The 21,268-nt window shown below is 28.0% G+C and overlaps 2 protein-coding genes across 2 annotated transcripts; one reads left to right on the forward strand and one right to left on the reverse strand.

The window, feature by feature from the left end:
• Nucleotides 1-459: 459 nt before the first annotated feature.
• On the reverse strand, nucleotides 460-4,175 carry LOC103580403 (vesicle transport through interaction with t-SNAREs homolog 1A). Its single transcript, XM_014445184.2, has 4 exons — nucleotides 3,980-4,175; nucleotides 2,396-2,454; nucleotides 1,973-2,323; nucleotides 460-1,277 (listed from the first exon to the last, which is right to left on the reverse strand). Exons 1-4 carry the CDS (start codon nucleotides 4,071-4,073, stop codon nucleotides 1,119-1,121), a joined length of 663 nt encoding a protein of 220 aa, XP_014300670.1. The 5' UTR covers nucleotides 4,074-4,175; the 3' UTR covers nucleotides 460-1,118.
• Nucleotides 4,176-4,568: 393 nt separating this feature from the next.
• On the forward strand, nucleotides 4,569-8,710 carry LOC103580402 (protein ERGIC-53). The gene is made up of 6 exons (XM_008562133.3): nucleotides 4,569-4,843; nucleotides 5,131-5,187; nucleotides 6,652-6,922; nucleotides 6,991-7,090; nucleotides 7,155-7,441; nucleotides 8,012-8,710. The coding sequence occupies exons 1-6, from the start codon at nucleotides 4,660-4,662 to the stop codon at nucleotides 8,649-8,651; spliced, it is 1,539 nt and encodes a 512-aa protein (XP_008560355.1). The 5' UTR covers nucleotides 4,569-4,659; the 3' UTR covers nucleotides 8,652-8,710.
• Nucleotides 8,711-21,268: the final 12,558 nt, after the last annotated feature.

The raw sequence follows: 21,268 nt of genomic DNA on the forward strand, positions 1-21,268 counted from the left end.
AACTTTTCCCCGAAAGTATGGGCCTATATCCTATAATTCCAAGTAATTATTACCATCACAATATGGAATGATATTTCTTAAACGTACGAGGAACGGTTACTATTCATTTCTCTCCGTATATTATTATTATTAGTTAATAATGATTAATAAATAAATTAGAACAATGCAAAAAAACAGCAAATGCAATAATTTCGCCTCTTTAAAATTAGAAAAAAAAAAATAAAATTTTTTTCACCATTTTATTATTAAAAAATAATTATCTTTGCTATTTTAAAAACTCTTGCTAATATTTATCAATTATAATATGTGATTAAAGTAATAATAATAATTAATTAAAAAGCAATAATTAATTAAATTATAAATTTTGTGCTATCGTAAAAAATAAATTTATTATTTTATTATTATAAAAAAATTATTAAATAAATTTAATGTATTAATTTAAATAGTTTTATTTATTTACAAATTAATTTATAATTTTACAATGCATGGAATTTTATGGCAAATAAATTATAATAACAATAACGACCATATATATGTTTGTTTAAATACTCGGCACTTCAAGAGGCGCTTTGGTAATTTTTTTTTTTTGTTTTTATTGATTAATGCAAGTGGCCTAGTTACCTCTGACCCAATTTTAAATTTATCGACTTTGTGAATTTTAGAAATAAAATTAACGTACAATTTTTAGGCTCCAGTCGGATAACAAAAAATCACAAATTTTTTTTTTTTTTTTAATTGAAAATTTAATATCCAGAAAAATGGACGACATTTTGTAATGAAAATTTTTTTGTAAATTTTTGTTGTCTAAAAAAAAATATGGGGTCAGTTGGTCAGCCCCAATAGTAAAAATTTTTTGATACAATTTGGGGTGTCATATTGCCCCACTTCGTTTTATCGTTTGCGCGGGAAAAAAAAATTCAAAACTTTTTTTAAAATTTTTACAAGGAAATGAATGAAATTTCTTTTTGAATTACAGAATTTTTGTCGTCAGACTATTGCCCTATTTATAATAAATAATAAAAAATATTAGCTGTGTTAAAACATAAAAAATATGAGATCTTGCAATAAATAATTATAAGCTTTGGTGTCCAAGGCCGTGAATAAATAGTGTAAATAAATTAACTTTTAGAATTAAAACTGAAATATATAACAAAGCATGCAACAATAAGCAATACCACAAATACGGCAACGAGAATAAACCGTTGTTGAAGAGAACGAAAAATCATTCCCGATAATATTCTCGATCCCCGTCCTATATCCGCGTCTGTTTCTCTTAACTAAAAAAAAAAAAATAATTATTGTAAAAAAAAGTAGTTAATTAATTACAGGACTACCTGTCATAAGGCTGCTTGTGATAGGCCTCTTCCCTCAATCGGCAGTTACTGGGCCCACAGCTCCCTACTTAACTACTTTTTGAGTTTCGTACCAGACGGCCCGTTATAAGCCTCCGTTAAAATTGACAAAATTATAAACTAACAATAGGAACAAAATATCTAAATTAATGATGATAATTTACTATATATGTTTCACGGAGAATAATTTAATCATTGTTAAGTTAAATATAATTTATTGTTGATAATTGTAATCCGGAATTGCATTTAAAGCTTCTGTTACAATTTAAAAGTTTTATTGATCATTATGTTGATCAATAAAATTATTATTATTATTACTGTAATTAATACCGTTGTCATTATAATTTTTTGCATTATAATTATTATTAGTGTAAAAAGATAAGTATTTATTTTAGCGCCATAAGCACCAGAAAAATCGGGACTGGCGGATGTAACAAAACGCAAACATAACCTTAAAAATCGCATAAAATAAAACAGGCTTATAACGGGTAGTCGATAACAAAACTAATCGGACGGGTGGGGGTCTGAAATTCCAAGAAAAATTTCCCCTACGTCTCTTAGACCAGGCTTATGACGGATAGTCGATTGTAATTACTGAAAATTAATAATTAAATAATTACACGTGATCGACTCCTTTGAATAGTTTCCCTCTGATCACTCAAATCTTTCAATACTTGGGCGCCAATGTCCTCAGTTTCCAAAATCATGCGGTAGCCATTCTGCAAAGTTCTTCCTGTGCGATCAATTCTCTCCGAAGTGTCGAGTAATCGAGATTTTTGATCCTCAGTTACAACTCCATTGTCCCAGTCATCAATGACATTCAAATCTACGATCTCCTCTTTTGGTTTTCGTGATAATTTGAATTCATTTGTTAGTCTTTTTAGTTCTGCGCGATGACTCTCTACTCGACTACGCAATCGATCCCGTTGAGTTCCTCCGGTCCCACGGACTTCAAGTTCCATTTGTTCTAACTATTTTATAAATAATTAGTTAATTTTGAATTTGGCGCCATTATTTTAAGCAGTCGGTAAAAAAGGACTCACCAATTCCTGGGCTTCTTCTAGTTGTCTATCGACATCCTGGACGAATGCCCTTTTCTCGGCTTTAAATAAATGTAATTAATACATAGTAAATTTTTAAATTATTCGAATAATTTTAATTTTAATTACTGACAAAATTAATTTGCAATGAGCGACGTTACTTCGTACCGTCATGTTGCAGGACCTTAAGGCAATTTTACTGTAAGGCATTTTCAGATGATTTTTGAATGAATTTTTTCAAAAAATATATTTCGATCAATGAAATTTTCAGAGTTTTCGAAAGCTATCAGACACATGTTAATAAAAAAAAAAAAAAAAAAAAAAAAAAAAAAAAAAACATTTGAATCTAATGAAATATAATTAAAGTGTTTAAAATTTAATTTTTATAATCTGGAATATTTTTGAAAAAATTTTTTTTAAATTCTCCGATATCTTTTCTAACATCAAATTTTCAAATTTGAGAATTTATTATCAAAATTTAGATCTTAAATCAAAATTTTTTCCAATTTTTTTTTCTCCAAAATCGCTCCTAAAATGAAAATTTTAAATTCTCAAAATTTGATCAGCGCCTTTAGTTAAAGATCTGCATAGATCTCAATAAATCTATTTATATTAATCTAGATCTTAAATTTGAAATTAAAAAAAAAAATTTTCTCAAAATTTGATTTAAATTTTATTTTATCTAAATATCTACATAGATCATGGATCTGTAGAAAATTCCAGGTTTAAATCTACATAGATCTAATTCTTTTTTCCCGAAAAATCAATTTCGAATTTTTCTAAAATTTCGAATTTCATAACTAATTTTGTTTGCTATTCAAAATTTCCCATCCCTTTTTTTTCATAACTTTCCATTGAATATTGTCTTAAGTTTTTTAATTACGCCTAAAATGCTTACAAAAAAATTCTCCAAAATATCCCTATAAAACCCCACTATAGCATTTTTTCATGCTGTCATACAATTTCTACTGAAATATTATCATTTACTAAATTTTTCACTGAAAATATCACAAAATGTGAACTTCTATCTAATTAAAAATTCCAAAACATCAAAAAAGAAAATTTGAATTTAAAATTCGCAAATTTCCAACCCATCAAAATTTTTATTTTATCAAAATTTCACTATAATTAATTTTTTAAAAAATTTATACTAGCCCAAAAAAACCCATAAATAATATATTCCACTTTTTCTCCCCAACTAAAAATTCAAATTAAATTTTTTCAATCATCAAATACTATTTGTAACAAATTTTCGTATCACGTCATATAATTGACCGCCTTAAGAACCAGCAACATGAATTCCTTTGCAAATTAATGTCAATTTCCATTTCAGGTCATACTAAAAAAAATTCCCAAATTTTAAATTTTTATTAATTCATTAATTGATTATTAGTACAACAATTTTTCCAACTTCCGGAAAAATGCATGACGAATTTCCTCAGAAAATTTTTATAATTCGACTCCATAAATATTAACGCCGTTATTAGAAATTTAAAATTCGGAAATTCGGTTTGTACTTCAACCTTTGAGTAATTAGAAAAAAAAAATAAATAAATCATAACCATAAATAAAAATAATAATAATTACCTCCAGTAACAACATTTATTCGACTAATTTTAGCCGTAATATCAGCAGTCAAAACCGCGTATTGTTGTTCGTAATTATCAATGAGGGTCGCCATTATCTTATTTAAATAAACTAAATATCACAAAAAAAATTAACACTTAACTTACAATATATATAATATATAAACATATAAATATTACAATACTACGTCCTTGTCCTCTATGTAAACATCAATATATTTAAACGTCAATAATCTAATTCTGTTTTACCCACCAGCGCTGCGGTCGCCAAACAGAACACGTGGACATGACACTTAAAACATAAAAAGTAAAATATTTTTCCAAAGCCTCTATTCAAATTTAAAATTTAAAATATTTTTTCTGACCGCCATTTTGTCGTTTAAAAAAAAAATTCAAATTTTCTAACATTCGCATCATTTTCGGTTTTTTTCTTAATTCTGTTGCAAGTCGGCTCGACAAGATGGCGCTGGTGACTGACAAGAAGACACGTCAGAGAGAATCGACCAATAAGAGAGCTCGGATATGTTAAAGTGACCAATAGAAGGTTAACATGTTACGTAGATGGTGTTATTTTGTTAAACCGCACTTGCGTTTTGAAAGTAAAACGTGTAGAATATACCTGTATATACAAATATAAAAAGGTATAGGTATAGTATTGTACACATATATACATAGAAATATATGTATATAGTAAAAATGAAGATGGCTGCAGAGGTGAGGTGGCCAGTGTTATTTTATTTATTAATTATTATAAATTATGTAAGTGCGAGTGATGTGCATAGAAAATTTGAATATAAATATTCCTTCAAACCGCCTTATTTAGCGCAAAAAGATGGAACTGTACCATTCTGGAATTATGGAGGAAGTAAGTAATTAAGTTTATTTCGACATAACCAATTTTTGTTAATTAACTTCACACCTTACACGTATTCTGTTTATTTACTTTATTTTATTCATTTTTTTTTGTTGCTGCTCGTTTAAATGAAGGATAGATTTTGTGGTTATTCTTTAACATAACGAACTATGGGTTTTAATTTATGGTTTTTAAGGTGTTTGGTACCGTATGTTAAGGCATGACCACATATTTTTTAAGTTATTACCTTATTATTATTATTTATGATAACTTTTATTGATGGATATTTTTTTTTTTAGATGTTATCGCTAGCTCGGATAAGGTTAGGCTAGCTCCATCACTACGGAGTCAAAAAGGTATGATATATTTTAATTATTTTTAAACTTTTTATTTTAATAAAATATGTTTTTTTTTTCAAGAACACAGCTTTTAGTCATATTTTCCATGTAAATTTTATTTCTGTCATGATAAACTCTGACACGACATTAATTAATGAAAGTACATGGAAAAAAGTAGTGGGAAAATAACAGTTTCAAATATCAGCAGTCCCTTCACTTTAGAACTAAAAATTACATTTCTGAGACCCAGTAATCATTAGATTAAAATAAAGCGTTTAAGGTCATTAACTTATCAACCATAGAAAAGTTGCGTTCAACTGAAAACACATTAAAAACCCTATAATTTGACATTTATTATTGTAATTATTTTATTACAAAGTAGTTGCAATTATTAGAGTGTAAACTACTGAGAAAAAAGTACCCATACGGAAAATATATATATCCGAGAATATATGCCGGCAAAATAGCATATATATGAAAATGCAAAATATATAAGCCGGATATATACTATTTTGCCGGGATATATATTTTTTCGTGTGGGTATTTCTTGGTCCAAGAAAATATTTTCTCGCCCAAAGAAAACTTTTGTTTTGAATTTATGATTTTTTTGCAAAAAAAAAACCCCATGGGGCAACTAAAAATTTTCTTGCCAAGAAATCATTTTTTTTTTTTTTTTTTTTTTTTTTTGGTGTATTCTACTCTCTAAATCTGAAACAGTATCTATTCACTGTTTCACAGTTATAAGTATACCAAGTGGTATACTTTTAGCTGTAAAATATTGCATTTACACTGTTTTTCAGTGGTTTTCACTCTTTCAAATTTCGAGAGTACACAGAATTCTCTGAATTATAAATTAAAAATAAAAATTTTCTTGGAACAAGAAATTTTGTCTATTCCTTATAAAATTTTCGTCTTTGTTTCATGATAAAAAATTTTTTTTGCGCCAAAAATTATTTTTTTTTCTGTACTTTAAATTTTTCATACGAAGGCTCTGTTTTTCCACTAAAAACTTTAATTTTCCTACTGCTTTCTATTCCGCTTATTTTTTTTTTAGTATTAATTTACTTGATAATTTTATATTTATTATTATTTTTTACTAAAAACAAAAAGTTATTTCAGCCGGGAAAAAAATTTCAAACTAAAAAAATAGTAGAATTTTTTCCGACCGAAAAACGACAGACAAAGGGTTTGGGGAGTGAACATAAGGCCGAAATTTGGCGGATAATGGGACCTAAAAAAAAACGAAGACAAAATCAAATTATCGGCTAATTTTCGGCCTGTTTATTAAAAATAATAAAATTTCGGTGTGATTTCGGGCTCTTTTAATGAAATTTAACTTTTGGTAGCGGCTAACAAAAAATAATCGGTAGCGGCTACCAAAAAATAATCGGTAGCGGCTACCAAAAAATAATCGGTAGCGGCTACTAAAAAATTATAATTTATTCAAATGTTTGAATTAATTTTAACTAAATTTTTAAACAGGGGCAATATGGACAAAACAACCAACAGATTTTGAATGGTGGGAAGTAGATTTAAAATTCAATATAAATGGACGCGGTAGAATTGGAGCTGATGGTCTCGCATTTTGGTACACAACCCAAACAGGAAATTACGATGGCCCAGTATTTGGAAGCTCCGATATGTGGAATGGTCTCGGTGTATTTTTCGATTCATTTGATAACGATAATAAACATAACAACCCGTACATTATGGCGATTGTTAATGACGGAACTAAAGTTTTCGATCATGCCAAGTAAGTTTACCTAATTAGTTCTATTAACTGATTAATTAACTAATCAACTAATTATTTTCCAAATTCAGCGACGGAACAACTCAGATGGCTGCTGGTTGCTTAAGAGATTTTCGTAATAAATTATTTCCAACCCAGGCTAGAATTGAATACTACAAAAATACATTGACGGTATGTTTTGATTAATCAATTAATTAGTTCATTAATCAATTAATTACTCATATATTTATTGCAGCTGATGTTCCACAATGGAATGACCAGCAGCCCAGACGAATTTGAACTCTGTTTCCGCGTTGAAAATATTTTCTTGCCTAAAAACGGTTACTTCGGAGTATCAGCAGCCACTGGAGGGCTGGCTGATGATCACGACGTGATGCATTTCTTGACCACATCGTTGTCCCCACCTGGACAGATACAACTCGACCAAAGTAGAACAGTGACCTCTGAAGAACAGGCGAAAATCAGCCAAGAATATCAGGATTACCAGAAAAAATTGGACCAACAAAAAGAGGACTATCGCAAGTACGTTTTCATCGACTTATGTTATATTCTATTATTACTTTCTCTTAGAAAATAATTGCAGTTTCTCCGCAAAAACGATATCCCTACAATATACTGCTGCAACTTGATGCCAAGTTGAGTACAAAAGTTGACGGCAACTAAACGTCAACTTTCTGAGAAAATTGAAAGCAAAAGCTTGAATTCTACAAGTTGATGGAGTTGCCTTCAATTTTCCCAGAAAGTTGGCGGCAACTTGATGTCAACAAAGACTGAAATTATCATCAAGTTGATGACAACAAATTGACACAATTTTTTTTATCAGAAAGTCTGGCTTCCCCTATCAGGGAATCGAACTTGAATGCAATGTTGATAGCAACTTGATGCAAAATGTGTGGTCAACAAATTAATGACAAATTTTTACTGTGTCTTGGCGCGTTGCAGCAGTAGATTATCGTCGACTGTCGGAAAGTTTGAGCTAGATTCTAGCTGTCAAGCGTGAAGTTACTGTAAAATTGTCGTCAATTCGATCGCAATTTTCTGAGAAAAAACTCGCAGAGTCACTGATGCTAATTATTAATTTATTTTTTTTAGAGAGCATCCAGATGAGCCTCGTCGTGATAAGGAAGATTTTGATGACTGGTTTGAATCCGACAGCCAGCGAGAGTTGAGACAAATTTTTACTGGTCAAAGTCAGATGTTTGAAGTCCTCCGTGAATTGCATAAAAAATTGGATGAAACGATCGGGAAACAAGAGCGTACACTTTCATTGATATCGCAATTACAAGTTGGTGGTGTCCAAACAGCCGGTGGTGCAGGACAACCAGTCCAACTTATTGACACGATCCGCCGACAAGAGGTCGACGCAGTCCTCAGTAATCAGAACATTATAATGAACACCGCCCGTGAAATAAAACAATTCGTTGGAGAAGTCAGTTCTAAAGCCGAAACAATTTTATCGAACCAAGCACGCGCACCTACAGCACAAGTCCAGCCTATTGGGTACGATTACCAATCTTTAATATCGGAAATGCGGGACGGACTGAACCAAGTTAAGCGAGACGTAGCACAAACTTACAACAGATTAAATGCAGCACCTGCTGCTTCATGTCCTACTGGAAACTGTCTCACGACAACTATCTTTATTATTTTTATTGTAATACAATTAATTATTCTTATTGGGTACAACATGTACAGAGATAGCAAAGAAGCGCAAGCTAAAAAATTCTATTAAAAGAAATTTTTTTTAATAGCAAAATTAATTACTTAATAAAAACAAAATTAAAAAATCAATTATCTTAATTTTTTTTTTTTTTTTTTCAATTGGTTACTTAAAATTATTATATTTATTTGTGGAATTCGGGTCTATATTTTTAAAAATATTTTTATTTTTATCGAACGGCCAAAATATAATTTTTAATTATTTTTTAAATGGAAAAATTTGAAATATTTTTTGAATTAAATTTATTGAACTCGAGTTTATTAATACGATAGTAAATAAATTTGTGATTCCATGTTATGAATGATATATTTATAAATTTATTATTTATGAGATGAATTTATAAATATGATAGTAATAATATTAATAATGATAATAAAAATAATAATAATAATAATAATAATAATAATAACCGTTAATAATATGCAGACTACATGTTAACATTTTTTGATGTACATAAATCATTATTCATTTTTTAAATAACTGGAAAAAATAGTCATATATGATCACATATAATCAGATATGAATCATATATAATTATGTGATTAATTAAAGTCATATCTGTAAATATATAATTACGTAAAATAACATCTAAGATAAAGACTATGATCATATATGGTCAGATATGATCATATATGATCAGACATGATCATATAGATCCATATATGATGTGATATTGTACGGCATGGACATATGCATGGTTAAATATTTTATAATCCTATCAAATGTGATCATATCTACGGTGATATATGATCTTATATGATCATATGTGGTCGAATACTATCATATATGGTCAGATATGAACATATAGGAGCATATATGATGTTATATTGTACGATCTGATCACATACATGGCTAAATATTTTAAAATCTAATCCTATACGATTGGATATACATTCAGATATAATCATATGGGACTGAAATAGTCATATATGATTATATATGTGATCAGATATTGTATCATTTAGTCATGTATGATCAGCCATTATCGTATAGAATCGAACATGATCATATAGGATCAGATATAACCTTATGTAACAAAATACGATCATATATGGTCAGATATGAACATATAGGATCATATATGATATTATATTGTAAGATATGGTCAAATACATAGTTAAAAAATGTATAATCTGATCATATATAATTGGAGATACAGTCAGATATAATTATATGGGATTGAAAGTTATATATGATTATATATGTCATCAGATATTGCATCATTTAGTCATATATGATCAGTCATGATCGTATAAAATTAGACATGATTATAAAAAGTTATATATGACCTTACGTAACAAAATACGGTCATATATGCCGTTAGTTATTTTATCATCCTATCATATATAATCATATTTGTTCATATATGAACGCAAAGATCAGATAAGATCTTTTTTTAATCTCCACATATATGATAATATCTGAATATTTTTTCAGGTGATAAAAAAATGAAAAAATGGTATGTATGTTCATATATGACCTTATATGAGCATATACGATGTTGCATGCTTATATAGAGTAATATATGAGCTTATATGATCATATATAACTTTGGTTGTATCTAATAATATCTGAGTATATTATATATAACCATATATATTTTATACATAACAATATATGATCATATGTGAGTATTTTTTCCGACTGAACAAAATAAAAAATTATAAACCTCCATAATTCTATCGATAACACTTACGTGGATTTTTTATTAATAAAAAAAAAAAAAAACTGCAACAATATTAAGACTTTTTCAATACCACTCAAATTTTTCTCCATTTTTTTATTTTTTTTTAACTGAAACAACGCACAAAGTGGAGATTACTATTAATTTTCTTATTGTTAAAATAAATTTTTGTTACTCATTCCTAATTATATCGTAACTTTAATTGAAATTTTTTACACTTGTACACGATTGAGATGGATGTGAATGTTGACCTTTCGTTACTCGCGCTATGAGCGTGACGGCACTTTTTTGACTAAAATTGCAATAAAAGTTACTGTATGGGTATTTGTGACTTTATACTTAACCGATTCTTTCTTTGAAATATATATTTTCATTAAATATGTGTTTTATTAATAAAAATACAATTCAAATATAAAAGAAGTATATTTATCAATAAAAAAAATGTGAAAAAGCGGCACAGTGCTCGCCGCGCGATGAAAATCGTCGGGGGAGTAGACGCGAGTAACGAAAAGTAAATCTTAAAAAATATATCATGGGTATGTAATAAATAAACAAATGTCAAAATAATTATAGTGGACAATTATTTAAATTTTATATCGTCCATGTTATAAATTTTTTTAAATATAAGTAAATAAAAAATTAGTAAAATGAATTACTCCTTATTGCATTTATAAGAGTTTATAAAAAAAATTGTATATGTATAAGAATAAATATATATGAAATAATATATTTTAGTTGAATTTTTGAATTGAAATCCTTTTAATGCAGCTGTGAAAATTACTGCGTCTATCTGACTTTTCGTAGGTCACACGTGAAAATTGAATCAAGGAATCGAATTGGGATCAGGACCATTGACCACCCAGCTAGATCAAATTACTTGACTAGACAAGAGATGAAATATGAGCAATATAACAACATCGCACGGTCTTTTAATCAATTTGATCATGCATCCGTGAAGTACATAAACATCATAGATCTTCGACGGCGATCTAATCGGACAAATCGTTCATCATATATATATATATATATATATATATATATATATATATATATATATCACTCCTAAATCAAAATCTATTTTCATTCTTCGTTTCACTTCCCTACGATATTTCCGCTTTGACCCTAATACTAAATGTAGTCATGTGAATTCAATACTTATATATATATATATATATATATAAATGATACATAAGTAGTGTTCGAATCGAATCAAATGATTCGAATTATTAGTATGTTTTCGTTTTTTATGATTCAAATTCAAATTTCAAATATTTGGTTCCAATTTCAAGTATTCGATTAAAAAATTGAATGTAAAATTTTTTCTCAAGTAGAATATTAATTTTTGGAAAAATAAAATACGAATAATTCAAATTATTGTATGTTTTCAAAATATTCGATTAAAATTCGAATATTACATTCAAAATTCAAATATTCGATTCAAACATTAATTTTTCAATTCGAAATTTGAATATTCAACTCAAATTCGGATATTTGGTTCGAATTTCAAGTATTCAATTCAAAATTTGAATAGAAAATTTTTACCTCGATTAGAATATTAATTTTTGAAAAAATTAAGTACGAATAATTCGAATTAATTGTAACTTTTTAAAATATTCGATTAAAAATCCAATATTCCATTTAAATTTCAAATATTCCATTCAAATTTTAAGTTTTCAATTCAAATTTCGAATACTCGACTCAAATTCGAATTTTCGGCTCCAATTTTAAGTATTCAATTAAAAAATTGAATATAAAATTTTTATCAAGTAAAATATTAATTTTTGAATAAATAAAATATGAATAGTTCGAATTATTGGCAAGTTTTAAACATATTTGATTAAAATTCGAATATTCAATTAAAATTCAAATATCCCATTCAAATTTCAAATATTCGATTCAATTCAAATTTCAAATATCCCATTCAAATTTCAAATATTCGATTCAATTTAAATTTCAATTATTCGATTCAATTCAAATTTCAGATATTCGATTCAATTCAAATTTCAAATATTCGATTCAATTCAAATTTAAATTATTCGATTCAATTCAAATTTCAATTATTCGATTCAATTCAAATTTCAAATATTCGATTCAATTCAAATTTCAAATAATCGACTTAAATTCGAATTTCAAATATTCGATTCAATTCAAATTTCAATTATTCGATTCAATTCAAATTTCAATTATTCGATTTAATTCAAATTTCAATTATTTGATTCAATTCAAATTTCAATTATTCGATTCAATTCAAATTTCAAATATTCGATTCAATTCAAATTTTAAATAATCGACTTAAATTTGAATATTCGGTTCCAGTTTCAAGTATTCGGTTCAAAATTTGAATAGAAAATTTTTATCTTAGGTGTAATATTAATTAAAAAAAAAAATTAAACTTCAGATAATTAAATGATCTCAAAATAATTGAAAAATTTTGAATCATTTTAAAATTCAAATTTCGATAAAAAAAAGTCATATTCAATTTGGCATAAATAATTCACAAGTTCAAATTACTCGCATATCTCTACTATATATATATAAATATGTACACGTTTTTGATCTCATAAATAAGGAATATATAAACTTATGAAAATGAAAATTTTTAATCTTGAATTTTTATATTAAATAAAATTTTTAGTGATAAATAAATTAAAGTACGTATATATTTATGGTTGGAACGACACCATCGACAATTGGACACGCCCGAAAGAGACCATTACGAATGAAATATATATAACAATGTATGTATATATTGTAATAGATGAGAAAAATTCATTCTCTATCGAGGATACAAGAATGACGATGTGCAGCCATACGAAGATATTAAAGATATGAGATTTGTATTGGCGTTTGAATTTTATCGAGGGTTCAATTCTACAGATACGATGATAGTGTACGCTGTAGCAGTACTACGGGTAATGTAGTGTATAGCTGTCACCCCTTGGCCTTTGCCAACAGAAATATACTCAAATAAATTTTAAATTTACAGAATTAATTTCACCAAACTATTCCCCGGTTAATAAATGCGAGGGATATTCGAAAGATAAATTGATAAATTAATTTACAATTTGCGATATTTCCGTAGTTTATTTTTGACTTAAAATTAGTATATTCAATACTAATATCAAACCAGGATCATTATATATATTACAAAATGGCTATTATTTATATTTAAATTTGATACACATACAAGAGATAAATTTGTAATTTTGTATAATAAAATTAATATGAAAAAGAATCGATAAATTGGGATTTACAGTTATTACTATTCAAATAAACATAGAAAAATTTTAATAATGAGGAATCGATAAATTAGTAAACATACATATTAATATATAAAGATATAGTATACGAATTTTTCATTTTATTATTTACCACTTATTCGATATATCTATATAATAAATTAATTTATAATAACAAATAAATAGCATTCTACATTAATTATTAGTCAATGGAATAGAATTTATAAAATAAGAATTAAAAATTTTCGGTGTTTTTATGAGCAACAAAATCAGTATCTAGTATACTAATTTTTCATTTTATTATTTATTAATTATTCGATTTATGTATACTGTAAATTAATTTATAATGATGAATAAATGATATTTTAAGCAAATAATTGATCAGTGATATCGAATTTATAAAATAAAAGTTTGTAACTTTTGGAATTTTCGGCTGGAAAAATTAAAATCTAAGATAGCAATTCTTAATTTTACCAATCATTACTTTTTAATAGGTTATGCCATAAATTAATTAACTTTTACTAATAAGTCACGTATTATAACTAAAAGTAATTATATTTATTTACTTTTTGAAATAATTGATAGTAGTTTTTAGGAATCTACAAAAATTAGTAAACTACTTTGCATTATGCACATAATAGTACTAATTATTGATAACAGATTCCACTTTTTATTATTATTTATTAATTTTTAATATTCTGTTTTTTCCGTGTAGATGATCTTAATCTGAGACCTCTTTACTATCATGTACTTGGCGCTGAATAATTAAGTAAACAGACTGATATTTTCTGATGATTGAAAATTCGCTTTTTCAAATTATGAGATTTTCTATTGTAATTGGAAAGTTATGTTTCTAGAAAAGAACAAGATCAGGTCCTTGGGCATAAAAATGCCGCATTGTCAATTACAAAGCACTTTTTTTTTTTTTTTTCAAAATTTCCATCATACCCCAGGTATTCAGTACCGCTTTGAAACTCCATGAATATATATAGATCATTAAAATATACCGATGTCAAAAAAAAATTTGCCTTTTCCTCAGTCCAAAAAATTAAAAAAATTTTAAATTTCAAAGAATTAAATAATTTGAATTCTCTTCCACTTTTATTGTGTCTATGATATTACAATAAAAATTTCTTTTTTTTTTCTTGCCATTAAATTTATTATTATTTTTTTTTTTTTTTTTCATTTTTTCCTCATCCATTTCTCATTTTTTTTTTTTTTTTTTTTTTTTTTTTTTTTTTTTGCTGATATTCTTTATCAGCCATCGCCATGTGTAGTCACAACCTATAAAAACTCTCCACCCTTGGAGAACAAACTAACCAATGAAATCCGCGTAATTCTAAGCGCAGAATCCGCGAATTTCACCCACGACTTTCCTCCCTTAATAACAAACGTAAAATTTTATGATTGGCAAAGGCTTCCAGCCAATCCAGAGCTTGCTTTAGTGAAACTGATATTGATCTTGACATAAACCAAACTGTTAAAACTTTTTTATTATTATTATTATTTGTTTTTATTGTTAAAGTTGTAAAATGTTTTTATTACCGCGGATATTATTCACGACGTAGCCGCAGTACGACAGTTACCCATGAGTTATTTAAATTGTAGACTGAGTGGCGAACAATCCAGAACAATTTAAATTATTATTTTTATTTCTACTCATAGTACTTGTGTAATAATATTACCAGAGTGCATTTGAGTAAAAAAAATTATCTTAAAAAATATCTCATGGTTTATTTGCTTTTTTTTTTTTTAGGGGAGACACTTGAGATATTTAAGTAAATGTTATTATTTTTATAAGAGAAAATGGATGAAGGGTAAAATTTATTGGGGTGAGAATAATAGTTTTAATGTAACAGTTTATGGGTAAATTAGCAGCACTTAGTTGAACAAATATTTGAAAAAAAAAAAAAAAATGCGGGGAATTTTTTTTTTTTTTTTTTTTTTTTTTTTTTTTTTTTTTCAAATTTCCCGCTGAAAAATTTAAAATTTCAAAAGAGAAGGGAGACTGTTTTTTTTGGATTTAGGAATAGAAATTTAATGAGACCTCAAGGAGGGAAAAATTGAAAATTTAAACTTTTATTTTGGGGAAAATAAAAATTTTGAATATTTAGCGATTTGAAATTTTAAGGAAAAATTTGGTCTAACATTTAAAAATTTAGATTGAAATTTATTGTAATGAACAAATTAATTTTTTTTGCAGACTATCAAAATTCTGGAAATAGGGGAAGGTGGGGCAAAATAGGCCCTCTAGTAAATGAGGGCTCATATGTACTATAAATGTCAACCCATTTTGCCCCCAGTGGTTCATTTTGCCCCGCCCTACCCTAATAGGGGAAGGGGGGAAAATGGGTCACTTAAAATTTCGACGGCCCATTAAATTTTAGGGGCCCATTCCCCGCCCTTTCGTCTAATTTTCATGTTTTTTTTTTGACAAAAAATTTAAATCTGCTGTTGTTTGAAAAAACTGATAATAGAAATTAATAAAAATAATTTGGAATGGGTCTAGTATATGCGGGCAAGACTCATGTAAATTTTACAAATCATTTAATCAAAAAAATTTTGTAATTGAAATTACTATGAATTTTTATGTCAACACGGACAAAACAGAATATTAAAAATTAATAAATAATAATAAAAAGTGGAATCTGTTATCAATAATTAGTACTATTATGTGCATAATGCAAAGTAGTTTACTAATTTTTGTAGATTCCTAAAAACTACTATCAATTATTTCAAAAAGTAAATAAATATTATTACTTTTAGGTATAATACGTGACTTATTAGTGAAAGTTAATTAATTTATGGCATAACCTATTAAAAAGTAATGATTGGTAAAATTAAGAATTGCTATCTTAGATACTTATTTTTCCAGCCGAAAATTCCAAAAGTTACAAACTTTTATTTTATAAATTCGATATCACTGATCAATTATTTGCTTAAAATATCATTTATTCATCATTATAAATTAATTTACAGTATACATAAATCGAATAATTGATAAATAATAAAATGAAAAATTAGTATACTAGATACTGATTTTGTTGCTCATAAAAACACCGAAAATTTTTAATTCTTATTTTATAAATTCTATCCCATTGACTAATAATTAATGTAAAATGCTATTTATTCGTTATTATAAATTAATTTATTATATAGATATATCGAATAATTGGTAAATAATAAAATGAAAAATTCGTATACTAGATCTTTATATATTAATATGTATGTTTACTAATTTATCGATTCCTCATTTTTAAAATTTTTCTGTTTATTTGAATAGTAATAACTGTAGATATCAATTTATCGATTCTTTTTCATATTAATTTTATTATACAAAATAACAAATTTATCTCTTGTATGTGTATCAAATTTAAATATAAATAATAGCCATTTTGTAATATATATAATGATCCTGGTTTGATATTAGTATCGAATATACTAATTTTAAGTCGAAAATAAACTACAAACTATTAAAATTTTGAGCATCATTTTTTTCCGTGAGCTCAAAATTTTCAACCCCCAAAAAAAAATCAAGTGGATTTTTTTTTCTATTAAAAATTTAAAATCTCCTACAGTAAAATTGACATTTAATATATAAAGAAAAAATTTATATTTAAAGAAATTTACTAGAAAATACATTAAATTAAAAAAAAAAAAATACATGTCTGTAGGAATAGTCACCTAATTACGTGACTAAATAATTAAATTAAAATTACAAATTCATTAGCGTAATTACTAAAAGACTGTAAATTTCCATTTCCATTAACTGAAAGCATTTGGCGTTAATTTATCAGTAAAGCCAGAGTTCAAACATACAAGCGTAGATTAGAGTACTCTCATTCGTACTTACACTCGATCCATGGGTTTAATAAATCTCTATTTTGACCCCACAAAATCCAAACGTAAACGTCGCTCGTCGCTCGTGACTTCGAAATCTATATCCTATTAATTTATGACCCATGCCCGAATTTATGCGTCTTATATTGAATTGGTACTGTGACAATTTAACATGAATGTTTGCAGAAATTTGATATAAATTTGTAAGAATACGTATTTAAAGTGAAGAAAATAAATTTCTTCAAGATGGAGGAAAATAAAATCTTACAAGTGACGTTTTGAATAATATTTCAACGGCGGGCATAGATCACTGATGTTTTTGCTCCGATGAACGAGGAGGGTTATAATACTTGGGTATAAGTAAGCTAGACTAGAGTTTAATTATAATTAATAGTCGTCGTCGATGGAGTTTAAACCCTTGGTAAAAAACTTTTATAAGATACTGCGTTATTGTTTAATTTAATTCCTTTCTCGTTAGTGTTTCAAATATATATATTAGGGTGCCCCGAAAAAACTGACAATTATTTTTTCGAGTCTCATGTGAAAATTTGTTGGCTTAATGTTTTAAGAACCCGCTCCAAAAATCACCTGGATAAAAAATTTTTAAGGGGTCGATCAAAAATTTGAAAATTACAAAAATTATTGAAATTCGAATTTTCTTTTTCGAAATTTTTTCTTCCTCGACACAAAAATATTTTATGTAAAATCAATACCATGCTGAAAATTTTAGCTCAAAATATAGATTTTTAAACGTCGCTCAATAATTTTGAATATTAACTCATAATATGTAACTGATACTTTGAATTAATTTTTGTATTTTTTTGTAACTCACTTATTATCATTCCACTAAAATATAACTTTCGCAAAACCGAAAATATACTGGACAGTCTTAAACAATAAAATTGGGTAAGATTTGAAAAACCAAAAAACCTAAAAATTGAATTAAAAAAGGAAAAGTGTGTAAATAAATAATTTTTTCTACGTCTCGGGTTAGATTTATTATCATTATGATACAAAATGGTGGTAAAAAAATCGAGAAACCTTAATATTAATATTTCAGGGTCACTCGAAAATTTACAAAAGACAGCACTCGAAAAAATTCGAAATTCTCGAGCGACGTTCAAACACTCAAATTTCGGGCTTAAATTTTCAGCATATTAACGATTTTACATACAAACTATCACTCTCACGAGAAAGAACATACTTAAAAACAAAAATCCGAATGTCAATCATTTTTGTAATGTTCAAAATTTTCAGCGACCCCTTAAAAATGTCGTATCTAGCGGATTTTAGAAACGGATTTTTGGGACTCGAAACAAATATGATGAGATGGTTTTTTTTGGTCACCCTGATATATTATAAACATATACATATACAAAGTCATCATTATCGTCATTAGTAGAACGATTAATTCTATGGGGTAATGATTTTTTAGTTAAAATTGTCGGATGTTTTGTAAATTTGAGTCATTAGAGATAAAAGCCGCCGGAATAGATTTGAGGGGTCGAAAAATGTTGTGAAAAAATTTAAAAAAAAATTTTATAAGTAAGTGAAATAAGTTAAGTAAGCACTCTGGATAATCTATACTTGTCAGAAATCGGGGGGTTGACTTTTATATTCACCCTCGTATGTCCTTAACTGTCCCGCTTCCCTGTGGGCGTATTTCCTCGGTCAGTAAATAACTCCTGGTCACTTTCTTCAACACATATTACATATATGTATATATGTGAGAAGGAAAAACTTCGGCTACAAAATGATTTTGGATTACATCTTATGGGGTTGTTGAAGTGCAAACATTTTTGTAAAATAGCCAAAGTGGACTTATGTTACCGCGGGATTAAATTTATGAGTTGATGCAAAGAAACGGGGTAAAGTAGACAATAAGGCTTATTAAGGGATAATATTTCTAATAATTGCCGGGGACCGATGTGTGCCTACATAGAAATACTTTTGGAAAGTGGCGCGTAACCATGTCTCAATTAGGAATAACTTGATAGAGTACGAAAATATTTCGATCATGATGACCTCAAGTAGAAGGAACCCGAAAAAGTCCAAAGAAAAATATATCTTTCGCATTCAGACCAATATGAGGATGGATGGAGATGGATACAGATGCCTCAGTCTATGTCTTTCTGTGTAGAGCAGGCCGTAACTTTGCTCCTGTTGGGAATAACCGTTCATACCATAAACATTTTTTGTGCATTATGATGCCTTCTAGTAGGAAAAGCCATAAAAAGTCCTAGGAATAATTTATTTTTTGAGTAATCGACGTCCGGCAGATACGGGCAGATGCAGGCAAATGATACTATCTAAGGCTTTTCATAAATAGTAGCCCGTAACTTTGCTCCTGTTGGGAACAACCCATCATACCATAAACATTTTTTGTGCATTATGATGCCTTCTAGTAGGAAAAGCCATAAAAAGTCCTGGGAATCATTTATTTTTTGAGAAATCGACATCGGGCAGATACGGGCAGATGCAGGCAGATGATACTATCTAAGGCTTTTCATAAATAGTAGCCCGTAACTTTGCTCCTGTTGGGAACAACCCATCATACCATAAACATTTTTTGTGCATTATGATGCCTTCTAGTAGGAAAAGCCATAAAAAGTCCTGGGAATCATTTATTTTTTGAGAAATCGACATCGGGCAGATACGGGCAGATGCAGGCAGATGATACTATCTAAGGCTTTTCATAAATAGTAGCCCGTAACTTTGCTCCTGTTGGGAATAACCGATCATACCATAAACATTTTTTGTGCATTATGATGCCTTCTAGTAGGAAAAGCCGTAAAAAGTCTTGGAAAGAATTTATTTTTCCAATTCAGACCCAGATTAGGATCGGGTGGAAATGGGTGGAGATGATTTTCTATGAAGAGTATCCCGTAACTTTGCTCCTGTTTGGAATAATCCATCACAACATCAACGTTCTTTGTTCATTATGATGCCCTCTAGTAGAAGAGACCCCTTAACATTCCCAGAAAAATTTTGTTCTCATTTTACCCAACATATGAGAATATTATGAGATTGATGCTGTGCATATATGCTCATAATAATTCCACCATAGATTTTTTTTTGTCAAGAATCACTTCACATATATCTCAGATACTCCTTCCGATGTTTTAGTTGAAACTTTTTCTATGCGAAAGTTCCCATAGCCTACATTATTCTCTCTCTACATTGCCTCTTTACCATAAAATTTTCAGGATTTTCCCCTGCTCCATTCTCTGAATTAAGTTACCCATCCAACTCATCTCATAGTAGACTTTCTACTATTTTCATAAATAAAACGCTAATTAACTGAGCATTTCCATTGATGATTAAGTAAAAAAAAAGGTGTTAAATAGAAAGAATCGTCATAAAGGAATCAGCAGTGACAAACAAGTATCATCCAGGGGTGTCTGAGTCTATGCCCATCTAGGGGTTACTTAACAGCCTCGGCATTTAAATCGAGTGAACATTTGGTCGCGCGGTGCATTAGTCCTGGTAGGCTGATCATAGATTTTACACAAATTTATATACGTTACGACAATTGCTCTTCCAAAGTATTGGGTACACAAATGCAGTATGTACGTCGAGGGGGTTAGTACCAACTGTTAACACGATGTAATGAATATCCAGGGGTTGAATGCCCGCGTTTGAGGGTTCTTCAGCATGAGGACGATGGATATTAAATTACAAATGGAGATATACAGTTAATGTTGTATAATCAAATTTATGAGCGAAAAGTCAAATATAAATTTTATAATACGATATATTAAATCAATCTCGGATATGTAAGCACGAGAAATCGTTATTTTTTAAATTAAATATTTTTTACTCATTGTTCATTTTTTTTCGTTCAATAATATATATATATATATATA

Source organism: Microplitis demolitor, chromosome 2, assembly GCF_026212275.2.
Source record: "Microplitis demolitor isolate Queensland-Clemson2020A chromosome 2, iyMicDemo2.1a, whole genome shotgun sequence".
Classification (NCBI taxonomy): domain Eukaryota; kingdom Metazoa; phylum Arthropoda; class Insecta; order Hymenoptera; family Braconidae; genus Microplitis; species Microplitis demolitor.